Raw genomic sequence first — 17,021 nt, forward strand, 5'->3', positions numbered from 1 at the left:
AAATAGACTCGTCCAATTTCTCTTTTCCTCACAGTAAATAAACATACTCTCTCTCTCTCTCTCTCTCTCTCTCTCTCTCTCTCTCTCTCTCTCTCTCTCTCTCTCTCTCTCCCAGAAATAAACATAAGACACGGTCTCACGGACTATTTTGATTTATAATAATTTAGCAGCCATTTTTCACATCATTTGTGTCGGTTGTTAACACAACATTAGAATTGTCCCAAATGATCAATATTATGTATATTTTAAAACAAAATTACGGTTGTCCCTAGCCATACAGCTCTATAACTATTCAAGTTAGAACTCTTCTGATGTCTTCATTATATTTTTTGAAGAATTTGCCATAAAATTGCCAAGTTTCAATATCATATTCCATGTATTAAGCGAGATACAGCCACACGCCAGAATAAAACGCTGAAAAAAGCGTCCCATATTTTCCATATTTTTTCTCTTTGTGAGTCATCCAGATAAATGACACCTTTGAAACTGCATAACTTTGTTATATATTAATGGATTTTCGAAATACAAATAGATTTTTACTCAGTGGAGATAGATAGGGCTTTGATTTAAACGTTGATATCTAGTATTTTCCCACAAAAATAGAAAAAAAATTGATAGTCATTGCTAAATAATGTGGTGATGTTGGCTAAAGACCACTTGAAAAGCACTTTGAACATAGTGAGAGGATATTGTTCTATCGAGTTTAGTTCAAATTTAAAAAGTGTTGATGCTTCTCTTCTTCTTTCTACGATTTGTAGTTGGCAGGCCTGTCTCCTAGAATAGGACAAGTTCGTGACAGCATTCAAATACAAAATGAAAATGTACTTATTATTTCGTTATTAATAACTATGCCATGTAGATGTGTATCGATTTTGTGACGTAGGCATCGTGTTGACTGGAATATCCTTTGTAAACAAAGCAACGTGTCACCATTTTGATGGGTTTTGCCTCTAGGGATTCGTTATCATGTAGCTGGTATATGCTTTGGACACTGTAGATAACATAATACAGAAAAATTAAATCATTTAGAGGATTTAAAGAGACGGATTTGGTAGCTAAAAACTAACAATTACTTGCAGCCCTTTGGATAGGACACTGGTCTATCGAAAAGAACTTTCCTCCAAATTGAACAGACCTGTTGATTTTGTGGCCAATGCATATTGTATTAATGTTGCCCGGAGCACCGCTTGTAAATAAAGCTGAGCGTTACATAATATTTACTTTGCTCGACGGCATCATTATCACATAGATGGTAAGCTCTGAGCACATGGAATTATTGTAAATAGGATATTCAAAAGTCTGATGTCACGTCTGCCCAGCAACGCGCAGCTTGGTTCTAAACACGGAAAATCGGTACTTTTTATTCTTCATGCTGGCTAGAACTTTTTCACGTGTCATGTGATCAGAATGTATAAAAGTAAAAAAAATGATCAGATTTGTAATGTTTTTCTAATCTGGATATACTTTTATGCTCGTTGGAGAAGTATTTCATAAGGGCGTCCGCCATTGTTCCTATAGCTTAGAACCAGATACTAAGTTACTATGCGTCATAACAATGGAAGTGACGTCACGACTGTTGAAGCCGATTGTGGCCATGCAGAGCCATACGGCCAAGGAGCTGTAGTTTGCCCCGGTCTCTATAAAATTAAATTGATAATTGATCATAAAATAATATTGCTTACTATCCTAAAGATCGGACTCTAGTCTATCGCAAAGTACTTTTCGCCAGATATAACAGACCTAGTTACTCAATCACTGGGTGGATAGGGAGAGAAGGGGGGGGGGGGGGGGGGGGGTTAGTAAAAAATAAAAATCGACCACCCGGGATAGATACAGGTCCCTTTGCGCGCGAAGTGAATGCTCTACCGACTGAACTATCCGGGCCCCTAGCACAGTGGAGTACGTCACGTCCTTCCTAATGACGCATGGTAACTTAGTAACACTGGCTCTAAACTATCGGAACAATGGCGGACGCCGTATGAAATATTTCTCAGGCGAGCATAAAAGCGTATTCAGAGGAGAAAAAAAACACACATAAATTTGATCATGTTTTGACTTTTACACATTCTGATCACAAGGCATATGAAAAGTTCTAGCCAGCATGAAGAATAAAAAGTAATGATTTTCTCTGTTTAGAACCAAGATGGCACCCATTGCCGGGGCGTGACATCAGACAACTGAATCCAAATTGGAACCAAATATATTTCGTCATTCTACGAATGTTTAGTCGTTGTAGACAGGTCTGCTGGTAGTGCATAGAATTGGAATTTGGTTCCATGCGGCCTGTTGAGGGATGTACAATTGGATTCAGTAGTCTGATGTCACGCCGCCCGGCAACTGCGGCCATCTTGGTTCTAAACAAAGAAAATCATTACTTTTTATTCTTCATGCTGGCTAGAACTTTTCATATGCCTTGTGATCAGAATGTGTAATTTTCAAATCATGATCAAATTTATGGGGGTTTTTTTTCCAGCTGGATACGATTTTATGCTCGCCGGGGAAATATTTCATACGGCGTCCGCCATTGTTCCGATAGTTTAGAGTCAGTGTTACTAAGTTACCATGCGTCATTAGGAAGGAAGTGACGTTACGACTGTTGAAGAGTATTATAAAGCTAATTATGTATGGTTAATTAACCCATTCCTTACCAACTACAGGAAAGTCGTCAAACTTGTTACGATTTATTTTCTCTTTTGTAATCATAAAATTTGAAGATTAAAAAAATTACAGTTATAAGAAATTAATTCTGGGAAAAGGTTTAAAAATCAATTTTTAATGTTAGATGGGTCTGATGTTTTGTGGAAAATCGTGAAATGGGTCGGTAAGGAGAGAGTGAAAATTGTAAAATTTGGGTAGTAAATGCGAAGGCGCCATAACAAACTTCATGATCATAGAGCACTTGGTTGAATGGCCCTTGGGTGGGGTTCCTGACCTCCCATAGTGGGCAGGGAGGTACTTACTGTGTCTTCTATCCCCCTATATCTGTTTTCCAACATGCTTTCTGTTTTGTCTTGGAATGGGATTACTTGGTTTTGTCCAGGCCCTGGCCGGAGTCCTGGATGGGAAGGAAACAGTCAAATGCATAGTTATTGTTTTGGGAGATGATATTTTTTTCCTTGTAAATCATCTCTCTGTTATGCACGGTATTATGTTTTGTTTATGTATTATATATGATTTGTAAACATTTGAGTGTATTCCTCTTAGTAGGGACCTGTGCTTGTGCCGGGATGAGACTGAGGTGATCTCAAACTGAGTACTTTGATCGTGTGCTCTTGGAATCTACATATATTCCCTATTTGAACCAATTCCCCTTTGTCTGTCTTATTCTTGGATGCTTTAATTGTAATTCTAAAACTTTTTACTATCCCATTTTCTTCATTTTTACTGGCGCTGATATGACCTTAATGTGTTGCAAGCGCCGTAAAACCCTTAAAAACAAAACAATTGAATGGCCCGCCAGTACGTGTCCATGGTTTACAGTGGTGATGACTCGTCCTATGTCACTGGAGCTGACAATAATAATATTGGAATAGAGATAGAGGCCATGCAAATTAATTATTGTAATGTATACCCTATTGCTTTATTGTATGAATGTGTGTCTATGTGTATGTGTGAGTGTGTGAGTGTGTGTGAGTGTGTTTGTGTTTGTGTGTGTGTGAATGTGTGTGTGTGAGTGTTTGTGTGTGTGTGTTTGTTTGTGTGTGTGTGTGTGTGTGCGAGTGTGTGTTTGTGTGTGTGAGTATGTGTGAGTGTGCGTGTGTGAGGATAGGTGGGTGTTTGTGTGTGTGTGTGTGTGTGTGTGTGTGTGGGTGGGTGTTTGTGTGTGTGAGGGTGTTTTTGGGAGTATGTGTGTGTTCGTGTGTGTGTGTGTGTGTGTTTGTGTGTGTGTGTGTGTGTGTGTGTGTGCAAGAGAGATAATGATGATGTCATTAGTATTATGCTGTATTAGATATCAAATTCGATATTGATATTACCATGACAACAATTTCACAAGCTATGATTTTCTCGGGCAGTCCAAATTGGATTCAATAGTCTGATGTCACGCCGCCCGGCAATGGCGGCCATCTTGGTTCTAAACAATAAAAACCATTACTTTTTATTCTTCATGCTGGCTAGAACTTTTCATATGTCTTGTGATCAAAATGTGTAAAAGTCAAAACAAGATCAAATTTATGTTTTGTTTTTTTCTCCTCTGGATACGCTTTTATGCTCGCCGGAGAAATATTTCATACGGGCGTCCGCCATTGTTCCGATAGTTTAGAGCCAGTGTTACTAAGTTACCATACGTTATTAGGAAGGAAGTGACGTTTTGACTGTTGAAGAGTATTAACTGTTTAGAATAACCAGAAGCTAATCTAGGAGACGTGTCTTTCACAACTGAATAGTACATGTCTATTTATAATATTCATGTCACTGTTTTACCTACATCTATGAGCATAGTGTACCATTTCTTTATTTCCCCCCATTTATTTGGCTCATTTCTTTATTCCCCCCCCCCCCCCCATTTATTTGGTTACAAGGAACCAAATTTTTTCTTTACTTTGTAATTGAATAACATATTAAAAATGTAATTATCTGGTGACATTTAAAAAAGTTCTTGCCCATGCATAGTACTCATGAAAGACCCAGACAGCTGAGGCGTCAATCAGTGGAGCAGGGTTGCCAATTTGGCAGATTTTCTGCCAAATGTCCTTTTTTGGTAAAATTTGAAGTCGTCTGACAGAGAAAAAACGGTTTGGCAGTTTGGCAGATTTTATTTTCCGATATTATTTATATCATGTATAGGTCTACTCCACGTTTTCCATGGCAATTTTTATGTATAGTGATTTTTTTTAACTTGGGAAATGAAAAAAAAAATATGACATAGGCCTTGCGATTTTTTTGTTTAACAAAACTGATGAGTTTTCAAAGGGGGTACCATAAATAGTTCGGTTTGGCAGATTTTTGTGGTATTTGGCAGATTTTTAAAATCCAGTTGGCAGAATGCCTGAAAATAATCTGGCAACCATGCAGTGGAGCTCCACTAATTTTAAAGAGTTCAGAGAGAGAGAGAGAGAGAGAGAGAGAGAGAGAGAGGGTGCCGTCGTTCTCTCTCTCTCTCTCTCTCTCTCTCTCTCTCTCTCTCTCTCTCTCTCCCCTCTAAAAAAAAAAAAAGAAACAACAACAGCAAAACAACAACACAAAAAAAAAAAACAAAAAAAAAAAAAAAATAAATAAAACAAGCAGACGTCGATGGCAGGTTCCAACCTGGGACATCCGGGTTTAACCCAACGCCTTTACCAATCAAAACATAGAATTTGTGACACATCTTCAAAAGTGCTCGGACAAGCATTTGTTGGTTGTTTATAAACAATGTGAATTATGTCGACCTCTCTCTGATCATTGTTATTGTTTTTATACCACCGATTGGTGAATAGTTATCACACGATTTTCTTGATCAGATTATGAACGTTTAAGTTAACATGTTATAGTTTTCTGTGTTGGTTCTATTGATCAAGCGGTAGAACAGTGGGTGTTTATAGTCATCGATAGTAAAACCTGTGTAGTTCGCGATGTATACCAATCACTGTCATTGTTTACATTATGACGACTGTCCGAGAGGCGTGGTTATCTAAGTGTCTATTGTTCATGATGAGTCGGAATTTGTCTCTCTCTCTCTCTCTCTCTCTCTCTCTCTCTCTCTCTCTCTCTCTCTCTCTCTCTCTCTCTCTCCTACCACAACCCTTTACGGGACTTTGTTGACTTGTGATTTGTTGACACTGCATAATCTGGCCTGTGGCAAATAGTTGTGTCCTTTATTTGGAAAAAAAGGCTCTTTGTTTGTGTCAGACTTTTTAAATAAGATAGTCTAGTGTAGATAATTTTAAATCAAACCTAAAACCATAGAATTAAACGAATGAGAATACGTACGAAGCCTAAAAAGTGTCCACCAATGAAAGCATTCAGCGCCATTTTGTTGTTGGCTGAGAATGTAGTAATTACCATTCATTCGGTATCTATGTCAACATAACGACACAAGAAAAACAACAAACAATATAAAAATCCACAATAAAATGTTTCAGAACTGTTGCGTATATTTATGGCACAACGAAGCTGTCAAAAAATGAAGTTAGAGAATGTGTGTAATCATGTATTATAATAACCTGTAATGTGTTTTCCAACCACCACATCATTTACTACTACAACCACCACCACAATATCATCACTAACACTACTACTACAACCACCAGCCCCACATCATTATCACTACCACTACTACTACACCACCACCAGCACATCATCATCACTACCACTACTACAATCACCACAACCACATCGTCATCACTACCACTACTACTGCAACCACCACCACCATATCATCATCATTACCACGACTACCACAACCACCACCACCACTACTACTACAACCACCACCACATCACTACCTCAACTACTACAACCACCACCACAATAGCATCACTACCACTACTACTACAACCACCACAACCACATCGTCATCACGACCACTACTACTACAACCACCACCATATCATTACCATTACCACTACTACTACAACCACCACTACCACCATATCATTACCATTACCACTACTACTACAACCACCACAACCCCATCGTCATCACTACCACTACTACTGCAACCACCACTACCACCATATCATCACCATTACAACTACTACTACAACCACAACAACCACATCATCATCACTACCACTACTACTACAACCACCACCACATCATCATCACTATCACTACTACTGCAACTACAACCACCATCACATTATCATCACTACCACTACTACTACTGCAACCACCACCACCATATCATCATCATTGAAATATTTTTTTTTTAATTGAGCTTTATATAGTGCAATATCTACTAAATGTGCTCAAAGCGCTTTACAAGGGGTCCCTGGTCAACATTTAACATGTAGGACGGGACATGACGCCTGTTAGGCGATATTACAATTTTTCGGACAAAGACAACTCTGTTAACGGCCAGGTACTCATTTTACACCTGAGTACGGTGAGAGAATGTGAGTAAAGAGCCTTTTCCAAGGACTCAACTATGCGCCGAGCGCGAGGCTCGAACCCAGGACCTTCCGATCCGGAAGTGAGTGTCATACTACTAGACCACATAGCCGCATCATTACCACTACTACTACAAACACCACCACCACATCATCATCACGACCACTACTACTACAACCACCACCACCACCATATCATTACCATTACCACTACTACTACAACCACCACCACATCATCATCACTACCACTACTACTACAACTACAATCATCACCACCACCACATCATCATCACTATTACTACTACAACTACAACCACCACCAACACCACATCACCTCACTAACACTCAGTACTACAATCACTACCATTAGGTTTTGGAGCTTTACTTCATTTGAAATAAGGAAACTTCGGAATTGTATTTGGCATTGTGTTTATATATCATAATATAATTCTAATCAGTTATCTATTTAGAACTAGATACTATACCATATGTATGCCAAATACCATCCCAATTCCCCTTTCTTGTGTGCGGGAATTCCTCTTTCGGCATTGAAATTGAGTGTGAGAGAGTCATCACTACACACATAAACAACAGAAACAATTTAAAAACAAGACTATGACACGCAACCACTCACACACGAGGCTATACTATTTATCCTTTTCTCTATATAGAATAGGACAAGACAAACAATAGCTTGACTCTCGCTACACTTCGCATTGATGTTTGTCGTCTCACGAGTTCAACTCTCGGTCGACCTGTCAATATTCCTTTTTGCCTCGGACGTAATCATTAATAGAATGTTGTGTGGTTTTGACCGCGAAGAAAACCTTAAGAAGTCACATTTATATCATTTTAGAGAGATCGTTTTGAATAATTTTGAGTTAAACGAGCCAGCAGCAACTTGTTTTCATGAACGGCCGATCAGCGCTTGTTTACTATAGTAACGCGATTCCCAGCCAACATCAAAATGGCGGATATTTTTCTCATCGAGGCCGCTGGTTGGTTAGCCAATAAGAGCACCGTGCGGTTTCCATTGGGTAAATTCCTTGCCTAAAACATTACATTTTCATTTTTTATTGTTTTTTTTTTACACAAACATATTCCTAAGTATCTGTCAGTGTTTCACATTTATCATTTTGATATCAATGTTTTCTTCTTTTGAGTAATAACTGAAAGTACATCAGATGTTAGTTATTTTAGATGGTGATTCATGAAGCTGTAAAGCGCATAGAACATGGCCTAGTCGTGGTTATGCTCAATATTATTATTATTATTATTATTATTATTATTATTATTATTATTATTATTATTATTATTATGATTATTATTATTATTATTATTATTATTATTATTATTTATTATTATTATTATTATTATTATTATTATTATTATTATTATTTATTATTATTATTATTATTATTATTATTATTATTATTATTATTATTATTATTATTATTATTATTATTATTATTATTATTATTATTATTATTATTAGAGCACAATGCCCACTAAACGTGAGTGCTCAATGCGTTGTGCAAAGGGTTCCAAGCAAACAGCAACTCGCGGACGAAACAATACGATAAAGATAGCGCTGTTACCTTGCAAAGGGCGAGAAATTTTTTGAAAAGATAATGATGATGATGATGATTTTTGAAGTTCGAATAAATGCTGAAACGAGCGCATGATATTCAAGGGAAGTTACTCTTAATATTGTTTTATCCGTCTTCTGCTAGACGAGACAGCAGACAGCTGCTCTCACCGCTCACTAACCTGTCACTGATTAAGAATGGTTGTTATTGATTTTTCCTTTGGTAGGATACTCACCCACTCCCCCTGGTAACATAGTAGCTTCAAATGTATATTTAATCAGGCTCGGTCATGTCAGATATAGAGCGGCTTTGAGCCAACAGATGTTACATCTGTTATCCATCGTTACGCCCGATGGTTATGAAACCCGCCATGCCTCGTCACAGCAGTTAAAGTTGAGCAGAGTGGAGAGAGTGAGTGAATGGTTTACTGGCTTGTAAACACACCTGACTCATCAGCTTTAACTTGACTATCTACTCGGACGGTTAAGAATGAATTTGCCTGTAGATTAGTATTCGATGTAATGGATAAATTTAGATAGATACCTAATGATTATTTGATTCATCATACGTGTTCACTTCCCCTTATTTTTCGATCAAATTCTGTCACTGTTATTTGATTGTCGTGTGAGTTTGTGAGATGGAAAGTGTGACGTTGACTTGTTGCCTTTGATAGTGTACGATTATTTAGACAAATACGCAGTAATATAATGCGCTTTTCCCCTTTTCAGAACATGAACATGGACCTAAAATTATAATGATATGTGCTGATATTTATTTATAGACGTCTATCTATCTAGATAGATAGCATTTAGAAAAAGAAACTTATTTCGAAAAAAAAATAATTCTGTACTGAATACGAGGAGGGTGCCGAGTTTAATTTCGTGTGACATACGGTGAAATAGTGATTCTAGATAGATTAGATTTGTTCCAAAAAAAAAAAAATAATAAAAATAATGGAGAAATCGAAATTGCTATAGCCTAGCCAATATTTAAGTTGGACCTAGCCTCTTTTTAAAAAATTGGTTTTAGGTTCTAAAAAAGATATTTATGTTTTTCTTTTGTGGTAGTTACTTGGTATGTTGTTTATAAAGGAGAAACCAGTTATATTATTAAATCCTCACTCGTTGTGATCCGAGAATTACTTCTGAAAATAAAATGGCCAACACAATAACATTTCTGCTGAACACTGAATTATAAGCCCAACAATTTTTTTTAATTGGTCAGGAAACTCGTGCTTCAAGTGCCAATTAAAAGGCCTCTCATCATATAAAAAACTCTCAAACCCGGGACTTCCTTTAATTCTCAGTTTGAGAGTTTTTTGTCAAGATTATAATGTATTTAATCAATCAATATTTGAGGGACGAGTTTTCTGTCAGTGCAAGAATGGAATTTTGCCACTGTTGAAAAGATATCACATTTGAACGTCTGACAGTTCCTGGCAGGCTACTACATTCGATTGCTCCTGTGTTTTATGTATTATTAAAAAGGATGTGCTCTGTGTATTTTAACAATCTTTATTGCAGTTTAAACGTGATTTAAACTCTCTATTGTGGGATGTTAATTTCATAATTTCCAAAGGATTAAAAATGTTTCACAGTTTAACAATTAACTTAAATTATAATAATGGCTTCATTGTTAGGTTTTTAGGCAGGCTTCAAATGTGATGTTTGAGTATGTCCCTTTGGCAGAAATCCTGTAGTCATGTCAGCGTTGGACTTTTAAATTGGTGCAGATTAACTACACGGCTGTGTTCCTCTTGGATCTAATTCTGATATCAGTTGAACTTGTTCTCTTTGACTTACCTCTTTCTAATTTCCTGTTGGCTTCTTCTGAACCTTTTGGCTGTTTTATTATCTCTTTTTTTTTCTTGTGATGATATGACCAAATATGTAGTTTTGTAGGGGCCATAACATCTGTATAGGCAAAAAAAAAAACAAAAAAAAAAAACAAAAAAAAAAAACACAAGAGAAATTGATCTTTTATATGGCGCAATATTCACTAAATGTACTCAAATGGCTTTCCAAACTATCCCAAGCCAACATTAATTCTACATAATATATAGAATGAGAACTGACATCTGATTAGGCGCTATTACGATTAATCTTTTTTGACAGATATGCTGTTACATATCAAATAGGTACTCATTTTACACCTGATTGGGATGAGCGAATATGATTAAAGAACCTTTTCCATGTAAAAAACTTTGTGCTGCTCAGAGCATGACTGGAACTGGGGATCAACTGGTCCAAAGACGAATGTCATATCACAAGATAACAAAGCAGGACAAAAAAATATATTCTTATTTATTTATCATATTGTTCTATCCAAATTTTGATAAGATTGAGAGTTAAAGAGATGTGTCAATATCTGTTCAGTTTTTTTTTTGTTTTTTGTTTAAACCTCTCTGTATTTTGCTTTTCTCTTTTTTTTCCTCCAGGGTTTTGATTGAGCAAGCTTTGTCTGTGTCAAATGGAATCAACTGCTGTTGTTCATGTCCCATTTCGATGTCCTGATTGTGGGGATTCAGTTCAGTTTGAATCTCTGAAGGATTTACGTCTCCATCTTCAGGTTGAACACGCAGATTTAACTTTCCAAAACAAAAAACAATCTGGCCATTTTCCTCCTGGATTATTCTCTAATAGATCTGCCACTCCCATTTTGGAAATGTATCACGCAGACGCTGTTCGAATAGAGGATGATTTACTTATGCACAAAAGGAATGAGATCAACAATAAACAGAGGCGCATGAATTCCATCTCACCGAGTAGGATTCCAAATGTCAGAGGAATGAAAAGCTCAAGAAGTTCCATCAGCAACTTGGATAGACACACTAATCAAAACCCAGCTTCATTTCGACAATATGGGCATTCGAGTCTGGTTGAACACAAACATCTCAATAAATCTAAGGGAGATAAAGTGATCAAACTCAACACACATACTCACTTCCCCACCAATGGATATTTGGATAATAGCTTCAACGATGACGAAAGCTTGAATGACGCCACTCGGCCTGATATTTCTGTAGCAAGAAATTTATCAAGGCAAAATAATAAAGTTCATAACATTTCGTCCACTGATGTTTCCACTAAAAATATGAGGAATTCCAGAGTTTCCAGCGTTCCAGTACAAATACCTGAATCAGTGAGTTCTGATCTGGATAACCATGTTAGAGAGACTTTAACATCTTTGTCTCAGGAAGTTGTAGTCACACGAGCCAATCAACAGGCTGCAGTGGACTCTCTTTTGGCCTCCCAGGAAGTTTACTCTTTTTTGGAAAATTCAGCCCAAGAGAAAATGTGTAAACAGCAAGAAATCATTGCCAATTTGGCTCTTAAACTGTCAGAAAAAGACGAAAAGCTTGCAGATTTGACTGTTCAAGTAAATCGTTTGAAGAACCAAAGTACTGAAGAGGAAGTCAAAAACATAATCCGAATGAAATCTAATCAAGAATCAGAGAAGATTTTGCAAGATGAATTATTCTATAAACAGAAAGAAATGGTTTCATTGAAACAGAGAGTAGAAAATGCAAAACTTTCGGTTTTGAAAAATGAACAGGAAAGAAAGAACAAAAATGAAGATGTTAAGTTGAAGGATAAAGAGAATACACAAAAACCGGAAAGAGAAATGAATGTAAAGCCTGTTAAAGATGATGAATCAGGGGAGGATAATCTGCAGGAAAAAGAGTCTGTTTCTTTCCCAGTCAATCAAGCCAGACTCGTTGAAAGAGACATGCTGGCTAAGGAAAAAGAGCTGGTCTCTTTGAGGTCCAAGTCTATGCAACTGGAGTCTGATCGTCAGACATTGTTGTTGGAAATGCAAGCGTTGCTGGAAATTGCAGCTCATGACAATGAAAAGTTACGTGCAGAGCTGGCAAATCAAGGGAAACAACTCAGTAAATTAAATCTGGAGCTAGAGAGATCTAAACAAGAGCAGTCTGAACTTTTAGGTTAGTAAACATTTTTTCTCTCTCACAGATCCTTTATGTTTACTTAACTATCAGGGCAAGAAAATTATATTCTTTGTTGCCAAAATACTTCAGATAAGTATGCAGTTTGCCTTTAGGACAGGAATAACCATTATTAACATAAGCAAACATCATAATATTACTGTATAACAAATTTGATTTCACGCTATTTTCCTAACGTTTTGCAATTAAAATGGTGACACACACTGTAAAGAAAATAAGAATTTTCTCTCAATATTTATATTCTTTTAAAAATTATTTTTCTATAATTTTTTTCCCCACAAACAGTATCACTTTAACATTAAACAAATCTACAAATCTCCCCTCCTATGACGTGATCAGTATGTGATATAGCATCACAGCAGGAGTGTCTGTTATGACATACTATAAATTAGCTTGGTCAAAAATCAATAGATTTCAATAAATAGGAATTAATCAACTCCTGCTGATCCATTTTCTTTATTTCCAAATATTGATTTTTTTTTTCATTTCCCATACCATAAATCTTTAGTTTATTCAGGATTGGATCATAAATAAATACGAAAAGCTTATGCAACATTTCTCCTTGTTGAGTCTTTAATATGCTACATACAATGTCGCTTGTCTTGCTCAAAAACTGTTTCCGAGGTCTCGTGGTCTGGAAAAGGGTACATCTCTGCACACTATTTTGCTATCACTACCTCTGGGTTTTGTTGTTTTTTTTTTTCTTTCTAGCACTGAGCCGTATAACTTTTCATTGTTAATTTTCTGCATGCATTCTACTCTCTTTTGGGTTTTTTTGTTTGTTTTTGTTTTGTTCTCCAAACCAGGAAAGCAATGATACAATAGTCTTATTTAACATTGTTAATCAAGGGAGTCCAGCAATGGTTAACTCAAGGCAGACACAGACGCAGACTTTAGACCAACCATTCCAGAATGGTGCTATGTCAGACTGACAAATGATTAGGGAACGGGCACTGGTGTAAGATCAAAACATGAAAAAGGATGGATGAAACTGGGCCAGACAGAGCAGAAATAATAATACATGAAAAAAACAAAACAAACAAACATCCATGCACATTTCTTTCTGTTGTAGGGAATGATATTCCTTTTTATGTGGTGTGTTTGTGTGTTGGTGTGTACTATCTCGATCGAGGCTGTTGTGAGTTGTTGTCATGATATTCCGTTTGTGATTGTGACGTCATATTCTGTTTGTCAGAGTATATAAGCAACAGTCACTGCTTACTCACTCTCTTTGACTATTTTGAACTTCTATTAAACGTTTCGTGTTACTGACAACCAAAATCTAGGTATGTGTACTTAGTAAATCGTGTTCTACCCACTTCGGTGGAGATACATGCCTCGTGCATATTATTTATTTATTTTATTTCTCATCGTGAATGAGATGTAAAAATCTATTCATGACACTGTATTGTCTGGCTCTGTGTCATCATACTAAAGTGCACATATTAGGAGTTCAAACTAAATGCAGCGCATATATTTAGGCTATGGGATTGATTTAACCCTCTCCATACCAGCCATTTTCAGGATTTTCCCCAAAACTTCACACCCAACTAACACAAAAATAGATTTATTATCACTCAAACTCAAGCACATTAGCAGTAAGTTCTTGCGATACATAATTTCTGTATACAAAACATGCTCTACAATATACTGTTTGTTTTCTTTGAATTTTATGATGTATAAGAGAAGTTTGAAAAAGGTTGGTTGTATCGTAACGAATGTGACTATTTTCTATGGTTGGTAAGAAGAGGGTTAACATTGATGTAATGGACAATATGTTGTGTTGGTTTGAGAGTAAAACTTGAGTGGGTTTTTTTTATCCGCAATATCCACTAAACATGCTCAAAGCGTTTATAAAAAAAAAAAAGCTGAAATTTGAGAGTACCTATTTCCATTACTACAATGAGGCCATAACAATTTGGGTTATCAAACCTGCAAATAAGTACACTTTGATACACACCTATTTAGCCATTTTATGAAATGACCTCTCAACACAATAGAGGAAGCCATCAAAGTTGATAGTTCTCCACTCCCGAGTGGATGCATACTGTCAACATTGAGGCTCTGGAAGTCTCACATATCCATTGAAAGAACTAAACACAAATCTGTGGAATATTCATAATGTCAAAGTTACAGATTAAGAGGGAAAGAGGAGGAGTGAAAATAAGAAAACAAAAAGACTTAAATGTAGTAATCCAGATGATTGTAGATTGACACCCACTATTTTTACACCATATTCATTTCTACACAATACCAGAATGACACAGAGTGTCACATTTATACATGTGTGTGCTGCTGTTTTTTGTTTCTGTAATGTGTAATTTGCATCTGACGTTGTGGGGATTCATGTTAATGATATTGTGCTTCTGAATAATTTTCTAACGTTTTAGTTAGAATTTTCTTCTTTTTTAAAAAAAAATTCAAAGGGCAGATGTATATGTAGTGCAAATATACATTGGACCTAATATTATCTCTTTAAATCTATTGCACCATTGAAATGTGATATGGTACAGCGGAAAGATTAGAGGAGGGGGGGGGGGGGGGGGGGGGGGAGGGGCGGAGATAAACAATTTTTGTTGTTCTTTTTCTTTTTTGTTTATTTGTTTGGGTTTTTATTTTGGTTTCAATAAGATTGCATGTTTAGCGTGTGTGATGTAGATAATGACAACATGACCTCAGACCTCCTCACAGGTCTCAGTAGGCAGAGTCCTGACCCCTGACCTCGCGAATATAGGTACAGGTCCGATTTTCAGTTGAAGTATTATTCTGACCCAGCAATAATTGGGTAGCTGGGTTTTGCAGATTTGGTGGAAGATGCATTGTAATAAATTAGCATCCTATCCTAAAGATAGCAAGCGAATGTTGCTGTTCTGTTAATACTACAGTACCTGGAATTATCTTCAACTCCATCCTATTGCTCACAAGGACTGCTACGTTCAGACTACTAATTTTAATACTTTTAGAATGATTGATGTCCATACCAAATATTTGAAATGTCGACCAAGTTGTAAAGCCCTAAATGCCTTTTTTCAGGTGAGACCAACACTTTATATTTCCAAGCAGATCTCAGTCTGTCCCGTCTCAAGCACGTCCTTGAGGAAAGAGACTCACAGCTTTCCTCTGTTTCCGGTATGAACGGCGTGAAATGAACACAAAATATCTAAAATTTATTCCCTAGTGACATGTGCTTTGCATGATTCAATCAGAGTTTGTTTTTTTTTTTTTTTTTTGGGTGCTTCTTTATCATTTTCAACATGGTTTTCCATACAGTTTGTTAACAAACTATTGTTTTTTGGATTTTTTTTGGAATTATTTTATACATATTACATATATAGAAAATAAAACTATGATTTTTACCTTTCATGTCCCAACATTAGAACTTACTCTTTGAAGGGCAACACCATCTTTATACATAAATCTACATCTTGATAAATGGTGAATGAGAAGCTTAACAAATTTATTTAGGATAAAATGAAGTTTACAATCGTGTATAAAATTATTTTTAAAAAAAGAAAAAAAAAAAGAATAAAGTTTTGAAAATACTAAATGTAATAGTAATAGCTATTCTAACCAATTTGTCATTGAAATCTGTTTCTCAGCGCAACTGGATCAGGCCAAAGACATGCAGGCCAGACTGACCAAAGAAAGAGAGGAATACCTCAAAGTGGCTGTAGAGAAGGAAGCCAGTTACCAGGTATTAGTGCAGGAAAATGCTCTTCAGGTCAGTTACTCTTCTTGGTATTCCAGTTTGGAAAATAGTGTCATCAATTTGAACTCCTCTATTTTCCTTTCTCCTTTCTCATTTGATAATAAAAAATGATAATACAATGGTGATGATGATAATGATGATGATAAGAATAAAAATAATAATAATAATAATAGAAAATAATAACAATAATAATGATAATGATAATAATAATAATAATAATAATAATAATAATAATAATAATAATAATAATAATAATAATAATAATAATAATAATAATAATAATAATAATAAATAATAATAATAATAATAATAATAATAATAATAATAATAATAATAATAATAATAATAAAAATAATAATAATAATATAATAATAATAATAATAATAATAATAAAATAATAATAATAATAATAATAATAATAATAATAATAAAATAAAATAATAATAATAATAATAATAATAATAATAATAATAATAATAATAATAATAATAATAATAATAATAATAATAATAATAATAATAATAAAATAATAATAATAATAATTATAATAATAATAATAATAATATTAATAATAATAATAATAATAATAATAATAATTTCGGATAATCTTAACTTAAAATTCACTTTTCGTATCTGGTTTTTATATCTGACCCACTTCCCCGATCCCTTATTATGGTGGGATGGTATAGATGCTAAACATTCAATTTATATGCAAAAATATGTGT

General features: G+C 35.4%; 1 protein-coding gene across 17 annotated transcripts in view; it reads left to right on the plus strand.

Moving 5' to 3' along the window:
* The first annotated feature begins 501 nt into the window (after positions 1 to 501).
* The window catches only part of LOC144966080 (uncharacterized), a 52,690-nt gene continuing 36,170 nt past the window's right edge, over positions 502 to 17,021 (plus strand). For 2 of the 17 annotated variants that reach the window (XR_013644155.1, XM_078902126.1), the window contains exons 1-4: positions 9,001 to 9,138; positions 11,058 to 12,566; positions 15,621 to 15,716; positions 16,187 to 16,308. Coding sequence is in view for 15 of the 17 variants with exons in the window: in XM_078902126.1 (XP_078758252.1) it covers positions 11,090 to 12,566; positions 15,621 to 15,716; positions 16,187 to 16,308 (1,695 nt within the window). In the remaining 2 variants the exon portion in view is untranslated. Of the gene's footprint in view, positions 976 to 7,727; positions 8,069 to 8,752; positions 8,821 to 8,895; positions 9,514 to 9,576; positions 9,695 to 11,057; positions 12,567 to 15,620; positions 15,717 to 16,186; positions 16,309 to 17,021 lie in introns of those variants that run through there. The other 15 variants (XM_078902136.1, XR_013644154.1, XM_078902130.1 and 12 more) reach the window with 15 other exon arrangements.

Source organism: Berghia stephanieae, chromosome 2, assembly GCF_034508935.2.
Source record: "Berghia stephanieae isolate SIO BIC M18660-M18661 chromosome 2, UCSD_Bste_1.3, whole genome shotgun sequence".
NCBI classification, from domain to species: Eukaryota; Metazoa; Mollusca; class Gastropoda; order Nudibranchia; family Aeolidiidae; genus Berghia; species Berghia stephanieae.